Source organism: Alexandromys fortis, unplaced genomic scaffold (assembly GCF_014885135.2).
Source record: "Alexandromys fortis isolate MF-2015 unplaced genomic scaffold, M_Fortis_MF-2015_v1.1 scaffold_262, whole genome shotgun sequence".
Taxonomy (NCBI): Eukaryota; Metazoa; Chordata; class Mammalia; order Rodentia; family Cricetidae; genus Alexandromys; species Alexandromys fortis.
This window is the reverse complement of record NW_026068147.1, coordinates 1,273,193-1,286,204: the sequence shown is the minus strand read 5'-3', so window position 1 is coordinate 1,286,204 and position 13,012 is coordinate 1,273,193. Positions and strand designations below refer to the sequence as shown.

The following is a 13,012-nucleotide window of genomic DNA, read 5'->3' as shown; positions in this document are numbered from 1 at the left end:
GGTACAGAGGAACTTTGGGTGACTGTCCAGGCAGTGAGATGTCTCTGTCATTTCTAGAGTTTGAGAGTTTGCTTATTTCTTATTTGTTTAGGTAATATTGTATCTTTCTGGACTGTTTGATGGAGTTAAGAATAGTTAGCTATAGTTATAGTTTTTCTTAGTTATGATATAGATTATTGTAATTTTTACTTGATAACTGTTTTGTTATATGTAATTTTTCTATGTTAAGTTAAAGCCTTCTTTTTTTTGTTTAAACAGAAAAAGGGGAAGTGATGTGGGAGTGTCATATCAATCTGTTGATTTCATTGGCTGAGCAATAAAAGAAACTGCTTGGCTGGCCCTGATAGGTTAGAACATAGATGGGAGGAGTAAACAGAATAGAATTCTGGGCAGAAGAGGAAGTGAGGTCAGACTCTGCTCCCGGACAGGATGGAAGGAGGCTAGAATCTTCCCGGTAAGCGCACCTTGGGGTGCTTACACAGATGATTAGAAATGGGCTAGTCCAGGTGTGAGAATTAGCCTGTAAGGGCTAGAGTTCATGGGCCAAGCAGTTCTTAAATGAATACAGTTTGTGTGTTGTTATTTCAGGCATGAGCTAGCCAAGCGGCCGGGGTGTTGGGGACGCAGCCCCGCCGCCGCTCATATTTCAACAATGGCATCTCTGAGGAGCAAGCACTAGGTTGGTAGTCACTACCAAAAGCCTCCCTGCGGTCTTTGCCTTCGTAGAGCTTCGCACTCCTATGGGCTTTCAGGACTTGAACCGCACTTAACAACCTTACCATGTTCTTCACATAATTAAGATATCTGGGTCCAACTGTGGCTTGACTGTCCGTTATTTCTGTTCTCCTTCTTTAAGGCTGTGGGCTTTTTATTTTGTGTGCATGGGTGTTGGGCCACCTGGAATGGGAGCTGTGACCTGACATGTGGGTGGTGGGAATTGAACCCAGGTTCTCTGGGAGAGCAGTTAGTACTCTTAACCACTGAGCCAGCTCCCTCTGGAAGTTCTTGTTGCTTGAGGTGATTTGGTTCCCACAAGATGACTTGTTATCTAGCAGCAATCTCGCCATGGGGAGAACTGCCTAAAAGATGTGCTGCCCCTGAAAGTGTTGAACTTAATTTCCACTTGGTTTCCGAACTAATCTCTTGTCTGCTTGGGTACTTACTGGTAGGCACACTCCCCACTTTCTAATTGGTTGATGTCACAGGAAACCAAAGTGTCCCTCTACACAATGAGATGTTTTCTCTATTTTTGATTCTACAGGTCTTAGTCCACAGCAAGATCACACAGTGGCAATTCTGTGAGCTTGACTCTAACTGTATTGTTGAAAAAATGATTTCCATCTCTCTACATCATGGTTAAGGATCCCTTCCAGGCACAGAAGCAATCCTGTGTCTGCTCTGATCTGAAGGAAAGGTCTGGGGGCCAGAGGTGAGTCTTAGTTGGTAGACTGCTTGCCCCCCATGCAGAGAGCCCTAAGCTTGGTTCCTAGCGCCACATACATCCAGCATAGTACTGTACTCCCAGAACTCAGGAAGTTGAGAAAGAAGCAAGGTCATCTTAGGCTACACAGTGAGTTTGAGGTTAGCCAGAGATACTTGAAAATTTATCCCCAAAATTTAAATAAGTAAGCAAACAAATAACACATGAAGCAACTAACTGCACCTCAGAGAACTCAAACTCTGTATGCATATTCATTACTATCTTCATCATGCATATTCATTAGTATTCACTCTTATGCATATTTGTTATTCTCTTGCTTCATGAATATTCATCGTTCCCTTCGCTCATGCATATTCATCACAGCAGCAGCCTTTCATTAGTTCCAATTTAGAACTCCACTAGGTATTTTGGCAGATTTTTAAATTTTAATGTTTTTTCAACTAGAACAACAAAGAGAAAATTACTGCATGAGACTTTTAAAGACATCTCAGAAAGCCCTTGTGATAACAGGTCTGCAGAGACCAGCAAGCACTCACATGAATTTGAGAAGGGGTGGGATGGGGCTCAGTGGCAGAGCACTTGCCCATGCGTGAGGCTTAGGTTCAAGTCTCACAACTGCAAAAATTAATGAATAAATACAAAATAGGATAGAATGGGTTTGGTTTGGTTTTGTTTTTTTGTTGTTGTTGTTGGTGGTGGTTTTTTTTTTTTTTTTTAACAGAGAAAAACTAGACCCTCTTGTTAAATTTGTAACTCTTTCAAGGATCCTCAGATGAACCCGGCCAGGTATGGTGCCTTTAATCCCAGCACTTGGCAAGCTGAGGCAGGTGGATCTCTGTGAACTTGAGGCCAACCTGGTCTACATGGCGAGTTCCAGGCCAGCCAATGCTACATAGAGAGACCCTGTCTCAACAACAGAAACAGAACCTGGTGAGTATAGCTCTCACTACTCCCTTATCAGAGATGGAGACCGTCACAGGGATCCACATCTGGCCGACCTCCTTTATCAGAGATGGAGACCGTCACAGGGATCCACATCTGGCCGACCTCTCTTATCAGAGATGGAGACGGTCACAGGGATCCACATCTGGCCGACCTCTCTCATCAGAGATGGAGACGGTCACAGGGATCCACATCTGGCCGACCTCTCTCATCAGAGATGGAGACGGTCACAGGGATCCACATCTGGCCGACCTCTCTCATCAGAGATGGAGACGGTCACAGGGATCCACATCTGGCCGACCTCTCTCATCAGAGATGGAGACCGTCACAGGGATCCACATCTGGCCGACCTCTCTCATCAGAGATGGAGACCGTCACAGGGATCCACAGCTGGTCAAAATACAGAGAATTAGTGACCACAGATGTCCGTCCCCCCACCCCACGAGATATATCTACAACAGAACCCTGCACCTGAGGCTCTGGGAACATCACAGAAGATTCTAAGAGCAAGAAGACAAGGATACTTTGAGAGAGTGTCTTTGAGACATGGGCAGCTGCACCCATGAAATCACAACAGCTTTGTCATCTGAACAAGAGGAGCACAGTGAAAACACCAGCTGATATCCTTGTGTGGATTAGGGAAACCCCACAAGACCCCAACCACAGATGAAGAGCTATAGGCAGCCAATAACTGCTGACAGACCGGGAGACAGTTTTCTCCAGGGTTGCGCCACCCTCCCCCCGCCCCCACAGGTTACCCAATCCCAAGTGGCCAGCCTTAGACTCATGCATAGGATCAACACTAAATGAACTCAGATGTATTTATATATACAATTATAACAATAATAAAGAAGGGGGGAGAACGGACCCACAAAGACAGCTGACCCAACCTCGTGGGAGCTCACGGACTTTAGACTGACAGCTGGGAGTCTGCATGGAACCCATCTAGATCTAGGCATGTGGGTGACAGTTGGTCTGTTTGAGGGGCCCCGGCGGTAAGGACCAGGATCTATCTCTGGTGCATGAGCTAGCTTTTTAGAACCCATTCCCTGTGGTGGGATGCCTTGATGAGGGGTGAGGGGCTTGGTCCTGCCTCAACTTGATGTGCCAGGCTTTGTCGACTCCCCATGGGAGGCCTTACCCCTTCTGAGGAGTGGATGGGGGTGACACTTGGGGGAGAAGGAGTGGGAGGAGTGGAGGAATGGAGAAACTGTGGTTGATATATAAAATGAGTAGAAAATAAAGGTTTTTTTTTTTAAAGGATCAGATAACTTTTGCAAGATGATTTTGGGAAACTACGGCAAGAATTTGTAGCCAGTGGCATGCACCTGTGGCCACAGCTGCTTGGCAGTAAAAGAAGGAGGATTCCTTGAGCCTAAGATTGGGAGACCCATCTGGAGAATGCCTCTTATTTGAGAGAGTTTCTACGTTGTCAAATTCTGTATCTGCAGAAAAACAGTAAGAGGACATAGTTATATTTGTGCTCGGTACTGTTTTTTGTTTGTTTGTTTTTGTTTTTGAGACAGGGTCTCACTGGGTAGCCCTGACTGTCCTGAAACTTTCAATGTAGACCAGGCTGGCCTCAAGCTCAGAGATCCGCCTGCCTCTGCCTCCTTGAGTGCTGGATCAAAGGCAAGCGCAACCATGCCCCGCTCTTCTTTTGATCATTTTTATTCTCAGAGATAAAAGCCGCCCAGGTCCCACATACCCCGTAGCTGCTACAGGAGGCTACAAGGCTCAGGGGACAGCTTCTCCCTTGGTGATGGTGGTGGGCGGGGCTAGCCCGCAGTTCACTGGCATAAGGCCAAGGCTTCTAGGTTCAGGAAACTTACTTGCATCTTGACCTCCAAGTCGATGCCCTGCCAGGTCTTGACGAAGTCCTCAAAGGTGATGCCCTGGTATGGCTGGCCCTCCTCCAGCGGCTGGTCTGACGCCCTGGCCGCCTCATTCAAGGCGCGGCACGCAATGGAGTTGGCAACGGAGCGCACCCATACACGCTCCACCTGCGGGTTCGCCGACAGCAGGTCCTCCACCACCCTGCGGTACTCTTGCAGCGTGATGAGCCCGTCGCCGTCCTCGTCGTACAAGTGGAAAAGGAAGCGCATCTTCTCCCGGCGGTACAGCTCCGCCTCCTCCTTGTTTAAGTGGGAGCGCAGCGGCTTGAAGTAGGCGATGATGGTCAGGAAGTCCTCGAAGGTAATCTCCTCCGCCAGGCCGCTGGTCCCCTTGCCCAGGTTCCGATTGTCGAAGAAGGCGCGGACGATCCTGGAGCGGATCGGGTTGAATTCCAGGTCCAGGACGTTGTCAAAGTTCTCGGGCCGAATGGTGGGCTGGTCTCCGCTCAGCAGCCGGAACCTCTGGTGCAGCTGCTTGATCTGGTCCCAGTTGAAGACACTCTGATTCTGGTACCCCTCCTGCATCTGCGTCCACCAGAAATCGCTCCTGCTCTCGCGCTCCCACGCCTCCTGGGACGAATGCGAGACACCCATGGTGTCCCGTGGGCTCCAGACGATCTATCTCAGCTCCCCAGTGAAGAGGACCTGGGTCCCTGGAGGCTCACCTTACTGCCTTTCTGACTTATTAGGTCATCAAGGCATCCTCTGTTGGGGCAGGCCCGTCACAATCCCCGAAGCCTCTTTCCTTCCCAAATTCAGTAAAATGAAGCTAATTGTAACACATATTATATATTCTACCTTTGGTTTTCCTAGGGCCTCTCTGGGAAAGCACAATTTGCCTTACAAAACTAAAGATGCTAGAACAGCCGGTAATTTCCAGAGTTCCGAAGGCAGGGACGGGAGAATATCCTTGAGTTTGAGGCCAACCTGGTCTACACAGCTGAGTTCCAAGTCATTCAAGAGAGGAAGGAAGAAAGGGAGGGAGGGACAGAGAGAGGGAAAGAGGGAGGGAAAGAAGAACAAAGTAGAAATAAAGATGGAGAGAAAGAGTAAAGAGAAAAAAGATGAAGGAGGAATAAATGGAAGAAAAGATGAAAGAAAAGAGAAAGAGAAAGGAAAGAGGATGAAGGGGGAAACATACTAGCAATAGCTAGGCTAGTTAACATGGACAAGAAGTCCTAAACAATTGTGACATTGTTCGTGCTTACATAACCTGTGACCAAACCCCCCCCCCCCCCAAAAAAAACCAACAGATAGAAGTTTGGCTTTTCTAGGGTAGTTATATGTAAGTAATGTGTTAGTAAACCATACATGCCGTGATAATCATGTACTTGGCCAGTAGAAGCTGGGTGCCTACCTTCATGTATAGAAGGATAAGCCTCTCAGAAGTGGAGTTTTAGGAGTTTGTGAAACACGTTGTCTTTGCTGCTCTTCTATTTCTGCGACAAAACATCAAGACCAAAGCAACTTGGGGAGGGAGGTTTGTCTCCGTTGCATTTCCATATCGCGGTCTGCCTGCTTTCTCTCACACGAGGATCCAAGCTAATAATGACAGCCCGTGACTCCCATCTGGGACCCCACCTTTGGGGTATGATGTGGCCATTGATGTCTTGGGATCAGAGAATCTCGTGGGCCTCATGAGACGTGGCTATTACTGCTCCTTGTCAGGACCAGAGGTTCATGCGGTGCCTGAGATTCCAGCGACCCTCTCCCTCCTGCCCCTCCCGCACTGGCAGCTAGAGCAGGCAGGCGGTGAGAGGTTGGCTGGAGAGTGGACTCCGGAACTCGGGATGCAAGGCTTGCGAGTCGTCACCCACGCTCCTGTACGTTAAGTCATGCTCCTGTAACTTCAACAAACTCAAGCTGGGCTCTGTCAGGATCGTTTATCATGAGCTATTGTGGGCCATGATGCAATTACAGCTTGGAGCAATTGATAATTCAGATGTCAACCCACCCGAGGAATTATTTTCCCAATGGGGCAACCCGTCAGCAAGACTTAGGGGTCACTGACTCTGAAAACTGTTAGTTTCACCTGTAATTTCGCATGTGCAATAGCTCTTGACAGCTCCCCATTACCGTGCATTTTAATGTAACATGTACATACAGTCACATGATTCCATCCCAGTCTTAAGGGCACACACATTTGTGATGGTCAGGAAGAAGGCTTCTTCCTACACTCTATAAAACAAGCTCTCATCGTCCAGACTTTGTCCCGTTTTTGGAAAGAAACGTTGATGCCTGCTCTCTATCATTAGCTTTCAGTGACAGAGCAGTTTGGCCAGGTGAGTGTCCCTGTGGACAGATCATACGCAGAACTTTCACAGACCTTACTTATGAAATCGCAGGTGTCTGGCCTTGTTACGTCACAGTCCCTCAAGAGATCAATAGCATCTATGTTCTCTTGTAGCCTTCTCCATCTGGGGCTAACAGAACCGACTCCCCAGGAAGTCACTCTGCACTCTCTCGGTCTTGGCCTGTCTCTGGAGAGTCTGTCCACTTTAGTCCTCTGCCTAGGAAGTGAGATGGTAGGGACTTCAGAGTGCAGTGGCGTTTGTTGGAGGAGATGAAGTCAGGGAGTGGGAGGGGTCAGAGAATGAGAGGGGTAGAGAGAATTACAATTTCAAGGCCATCCTTGGCTACCTAGTATTTTCAAGACCAGTTTGGAGAAGATGAGACTCTGTCACTAAAATAAAAAGTTGTGTGTATGTGTATGTTGTTTCTTTGTTAACCGGGGTGATTTATAAAATTCATTGTGAACAAGTTCCAGCAGGTGGCGGTAAAGCATCTTGTGTCCAGCAAGGCGGAAGCTAGCTCTCTGCTTCTACTCCACAGCCTTTGACAATAGAAAAGGCCTCTTTCATCCTATGTCATCCAAAACAATGTCCTCCTTTCTTCATTCACAAAGAAATGCTTTCTCACCAGACACAGGAAACCCTTCCCCCCAATTCCTAAATACAGTCTAATATGGACTGTATTTGGAATTTCCTTTTTAAAGATTTCTTTTTTTGAGGCAGGATCTCATAGCCCTGGCTGTACTGGAAGTCACTATATTGACCAGGCTGGCCTCAGACTCACAGAGAACCACTAGACTCTGCCTCCCTAGCGCTGGGATTAAAGGTGTGAGCCACCACCATGCTCATCTCTCTTGTTTCTTCCTTATATTAATCTGTTTGTATCTCTGTGTGTGTCACATGTACAGTTCCAGAGATGCCAGAAGAAAGTTTAGGAGCCACTGAAGTTGGAGTTAAAAGATTGTGAGCTACACCAATGGGGGTGCTGGGAACCAAACTCAGGCCCTCTAGACAAGTAGCCAGTGCTCTTAATGGAAGCACCTCTTTGGCTCATGGTGTTTTGTATTGGTTTAAAAAAAAAAAAACGTTATTTGTTGTAGCAAGTCTTCCTCTGTACCACCAGCTCCCAAATAATGACACAAAGACTTATTAATTATGAATGATCAGCCTTATCTTAGGCTTGTCCCACTAGCTCTTATGATTTAAATTAACCCATTTATTCTAATCTGTGTTCTGTCTCATGGCTTGTTACCTCATCTCTCTTTACTGCTCCACATTGGCTGGTAACCCCACCTCCTTCCCAGAGTTCTCTCTCTCTTAGTGTCTCTCTTTCTCTCTCTCTCTCTTCCCAGAAGTCCCACCTATACCTCCTGCCTTGATATTGGCTGAAGGCTTTTTATTACCTCAGCTGCATTTTCACACAGTTAGAATGTCCCACAACAATTTATCATTTTTCTATGTTTATGTGTGTTTTTCTTGCATGGCCTGATGAGCCACTATGTGGGTGCTGGGAATTGAACCCAGCTCCTCTAGAAGAGCAGCTAATGCTCTCAGCCACTGAGCCATCTCTCCAGGTTTTGTTGTCTGGCTTGGTCTCCCGTACCCCAGGGAACTCCTGATCCTCCTGCCTTCACCTCCTGAGTGCCAGGGTCATAGACTTGTACCACCACACCCAGCACTTAGCTAATCGGTCACTGTACCCGACCGGATTTGTAGAATTACAAATTTAAATCCACAGTCTTTTCTTTGGCACGAATCACCATATGTTAACGAACGCACAATTACCATTAAGAATCACAAAGAATGTGAGTGGGCAGAAATTGCAGGGTATCATGTACCTGCCAGTCAGCCGTGATGTGGCTGCAGTTGGTTTTTATTGCTTTGGACATTTCCTCAGCGTAAAAAATAAACGATTACTCTAGCCCCGTGACCCGTTACCTGGGTATTTAAGTTGTTAAAAACCTGAGATAAAATATCAACTCTACTTCACACCTGTCACGATGCCAGTAGGTCAGAGAGCTCATGATCTCAACACTCTGGAGGTAGCTACTATTGGAGGGGTCAGGAGTTCAAGATCAACCTCACCTACATAGGGAGAATGGGACCAGCCTGGGCTACCTTAGATTCTGTCCCCAAGACCCCTTCCTCAATTCCCCCACAAAAAAAAAACCCAAAAGTTGTTAAGGTGAGAAAATTGGAAATTATTGTGGCAAAGGAAAGAGTGAACCTCCAGCATGACATTTTGTTGTTTATCATTTGTCTGGGAGGCTTGTGTGTGTGTCTGTGTGTGTGTGTATGCCTGTGTCTGTGTGTGCTTATGTGTGTCTGTGTCTGTGTGTGTCTATGTGTATGTCTGTGTGTCTGTGTGTGTCTGTGTATGCCTGTGTCTGTGTGTGTCTATGTGTGTGTATGTCTGTGTGTCTGTCTGTGTCTGTGTGTGTGTCCATGTGTGTGTATGTCTCTATGTGTGTATGTCTGTGTCTGTGTATATGTGTGTGTCTGTGTGTGTCTGTATCTGTGCCTGTGTGTGTGTCTGTGTCTGTGTGTATATGTCTGTGTCTGTGTGTCTCTGTGTGTGTCTGTGTGTGTATATGTCTGTGTCTGTGTGTCTCTGTGTGTGTATATGTCTGTGTCTGTGTGTCTCTGTGTGTGTATATGTCTGTGTCTGTGTGTCTCTGTGTGTGTATGTCTGTCTGTGTCTATGTGGTCATCTTTCAAGACTCTGTTCTCAAACCTGACGGTGGTGTCACACACCTTTAATCCCAGCACTTGGGAGGCAGAGGCCAGCCTGGTCTACAGAGCGAGTTTCAGGACAGCCAGGGCAACACAGAGAAATCCTCTCTTGAAAAACCAAACCAAAACAAAGAACTCAGTTCTCTACCATCACGTGGGTCCGGGGATTAAACGCATGGCATTGGAATTGTCAACAGCATCTTTACCCATCAAGCCGCCTCTCTCCAGGTTTGCTGCTTTAGCTGGTGATACCATCTCCCAACAGCACGTGACTTTTGGGGAACACTTAAGATTCAGCCATCACACCGAGCTATGATGTGGACTGAGACGTACCCCAACCCTGCAGTTGGCACTGAGAGCTCCCATTGGGCCTCATGATGTTCTGCAGGCCAGGGCTGTGAACTCAGGGTACACTTGGAATGGGTCCCCTTTATTTGTTTTAGTTTTGAGTGTCGCCCTAACTGGCCTGGAAGACTCTGTAGACCAGGCTAGCCTTGGACTCGCTGAGATCCGCCTTCCCCTGCCTCCCAAGTGCTGGGATTAAAGACATGTACCACATCAGGCTTTGTTATTGTTGTAATTATTTTGTGTGTATGAGGGTTTTGCTTGTGATCCACATGCATGCAGTACCCACAGAGGCCAGAAGAGGGAGTAAGATTCCCCTTCACTTGAATAACACATGATTTGGAGCTGTCACATAGATGCTGGGAATTGAATCCATGTCCTCTGGAAAAATAGCCAGTACTGTTGGCCACCGAACCATCTCTCCAGCCCATAGTTTAAAAAAGAGAAACCTCAAAACATAAAGAGTAGAGGATGGTGAGCACAGGGATTTGACCCCCAAGGTCTTTCCAGGTGATCTCAGTGGGGGAAGACTGTCCCCCAGCATTGGAAGTCTGGGGCCTGGGGGATCATGAGACAAAAGTCGGCCAGCCTGGGTTACAAGATGAGGCCTCTCAGTGCTGGGGAGAGAGCTCAAGTCTGGAGAGTTAGCCCTGTGAGCATGGCCGCCTGAGTTGGATGCTGACACCACCTTGAAAGGGAATGATGGTGGTGGGCGTGGTTATCCCTTCACTGAGGAGGTGGAGATGGCCAGCCCCTGAGGTTCACCAGTCGGCTGCTCTAATCGTGAGCTCCAGATTCAGTGAAAAAGCCCGTCTTTTTAAAAATCATTTTTTACTCTTATTTATTCATGTGTGGACCTGAACGAGGGAGGGAACTAGTTCTCCCCTTCTGTCATGTCTGCGGAAGGCAGTCGGGTCACTGAGTTCGGTGGAAGGTTTTACCCGCTGAGCCATCTCAGCAGCCTGAGAGAGTATGCATTAAAAAAAGAAAAAAACAAGGTGCTTGAGACAGGTGTGGTCTACAGAATGAGCTAGCTCTAGGCCAGCCTGGTCTACATAGTGAAAGCCTGTCTCAGCAATCCAACAAAACAAGGTACACGCTGCTGAGAAGGAAAGACACCAGTTGTTAACCTCTGGTTTCTGTGCAGACATCTACATATGGCATATACACCAGCATGCACATGTGTGCACACACAGACACACACACACAGACACTTCTCAGGAAGAAAGACTCTTAGCTACTGTAGGCAGGGTTTCCCCATCTTGGGAACCACTTCCAAATACCACTTAGAGGCTTATATTAATAGTAACTGCTCTGCTAATAGCTCAGGCTTGTTACTAGCTAACTCTTACACTTAAATTAATCCATATTTCTATTTATGTTTTGCCACGTGGCTCATGATTTGTTACCACATTTTCTACACATCCTGCTTGTTCTGCAGCAGGCCTGCATCTCCCTGACTCTGCCCTTCTTTCCCCAGCATCCTCAATCTGATTGCCCCTCCTATATCTTTTACCTGGCTGTCAGACAATCAGCATTTTATTAACAGCATTTTATTAATAATCCATAACATTTCCCCCTTTTGTCTAATTAAAAAGGAAGGTTTTTTTAAACATAGTAAGATTATATATAACAAAACAGTTATTAAGTAAAAATTACAGTTACGATATTTTACATTGGTATGGATCTTAATTTCATTGATGCAAATTTAAAGTTATTTCTGTTGTGCTGCATGCATGTTTCTACTCTTGTTTGAGTAGAACAAACTGTGTTTGTGTCGTTTGTTTAAAAATGTAAGGCATAATTAAAAGATACCGATTAGCAGCTAGTCGCCTTTTTCAGTCTTACATAGAGGAGAGGTTTTTTTTGTCCCCAAATGCTGGTAGATGAAGATCCAGGATGGCACCGGAGTCCTGACAAGTTTCTCCATTCTCCCTCTCGGCCATCCCTTCTGTGACACAGTGTGAGAACACAAGCATGTGCGGTAACCTTGCCTCATACTGTCACACCCTCATGAGAACTAACCAGTGGGTGACACAGGGCCTGACCCACTTTGAGTGACAGCGAGAGCCCATTCATCAGAGTGGAATCCCCATGATGCAAGTCGTTTGCATCCGTCCCACCTCTTTGATTTGCACCACCTCAGCACCACCGCCCCGCCCCTCCAGCAACCCTCCTGGGGCCAGCAACACCATCCAGCCTGTGGCAGACAAACAGCACTGACCCCGCATTGCTTAAAGAGGAGAGGGAGGTGAGGTTTGCCACACCCCAAACAAAGACCTTCGGCTGTGTGCCCAAGATAATGTCGAAGGACGTCCCTAGTAGACATCTGTGTGCCTTGGTTCTTTCATAATAGCTTTGCTCGCAAGAGCCAGCACGTGGAAGCAGTCCACGTGTCCACTGCTGGATGGATGGGCAAAACAAATGTGGTATGTCCATACAACGGAATATTAATCAGTCTTAAAAGATAAGAAAGCCAAGTGTGGCTATAATCACAGCACTTGGGAGGCAGAGACAAGAGGACCGTTAGTTTGAGATCTTGTACCAAAAAACAAAATGTATGAGTTTCAGGACAGCAAGAGCTATATGGAGAAATTCTGTTTAAAACAAACAAAAACTGCTTGAGAAACAAAAACAAGGAAATTCTACGGATGTTAAAACTTAGATGAACCTTAACAATACCAGGCAAAGTGAAATGAGCCAGTCCCCAAAAGACAAGGAATCCACAATACTACCTTGGGTGAGGTTTGCAGTAGAGTTGGGGCCACAGAAACAAAGTAGGATGTCAGCTGCTAGGTACTTCGGGTTCCCTGTCTTCTCCCCAGGTACCGTGGGTTCCCTGTCTTCTCCCCAGGTACCGCGGGTTCCCTGTCTTCTCCCAGACTTCAGGTGTCAGAAGCTCACCCTCAAGTTCATATGTGGATGGCATTGGTAGCAGGGCCTTTGAGTCATGAGGGCAAGATGAGGTCACCAGGACGGGTGCCCGTGATTGTACCAATGACTTTCTAAAGATGATAAATGGGAGTCAGGGGTGTAACTTAGTCGGTAGAGTGTTGGCCTGACAATCATTAAGCCCTCGGTTCGACCCTCAACACTGCATAAGGCAGGTGTGGTGTCCCACACCAGTGATCCCAGCACTCCTGAAATGGAGGCAAGGTATCAGAAGTTCAAGGCCAACCTTGGCTATATAGTAAGTTTGAGGCCACCCTGGGCTATCGTAAACCCTGTCTCAAAAAAATAAAAACAGAGGCCAGAGAGATGGCGCCGTGATTTGGAGCACTTGCTACTCTTGCAGAGGACCCAGGTCCTGTTCCCAGCAGCTGCATGGCAGCCCACAACCCTCTGTAGCTCTGGTTCCGGGGGAC

General features: G+C 47.1%; 1 protein-coding gene across 1 annotated transcript; it reads right to left on the bottom strand.

Annotated features, from left to right (window-relative positions):
- Positions 1-4,173: 4,173 nt before the first annotated feature.
- Positions 4,174-4,872, bottom strand: LOC126491409 (calcineurin B homologous protein 3-like). The gene has a single exon (XM_050127047.1). The coding sequence runs from the start codon at positions 4,870-4,872 to the stop codon at positions 4,174-4,176; it is 699 nt and encodes a 232-aa protein (XP_049983004.1).
- Positions 4,873-13,012: the final 8,140 nt, after the last annotated feature.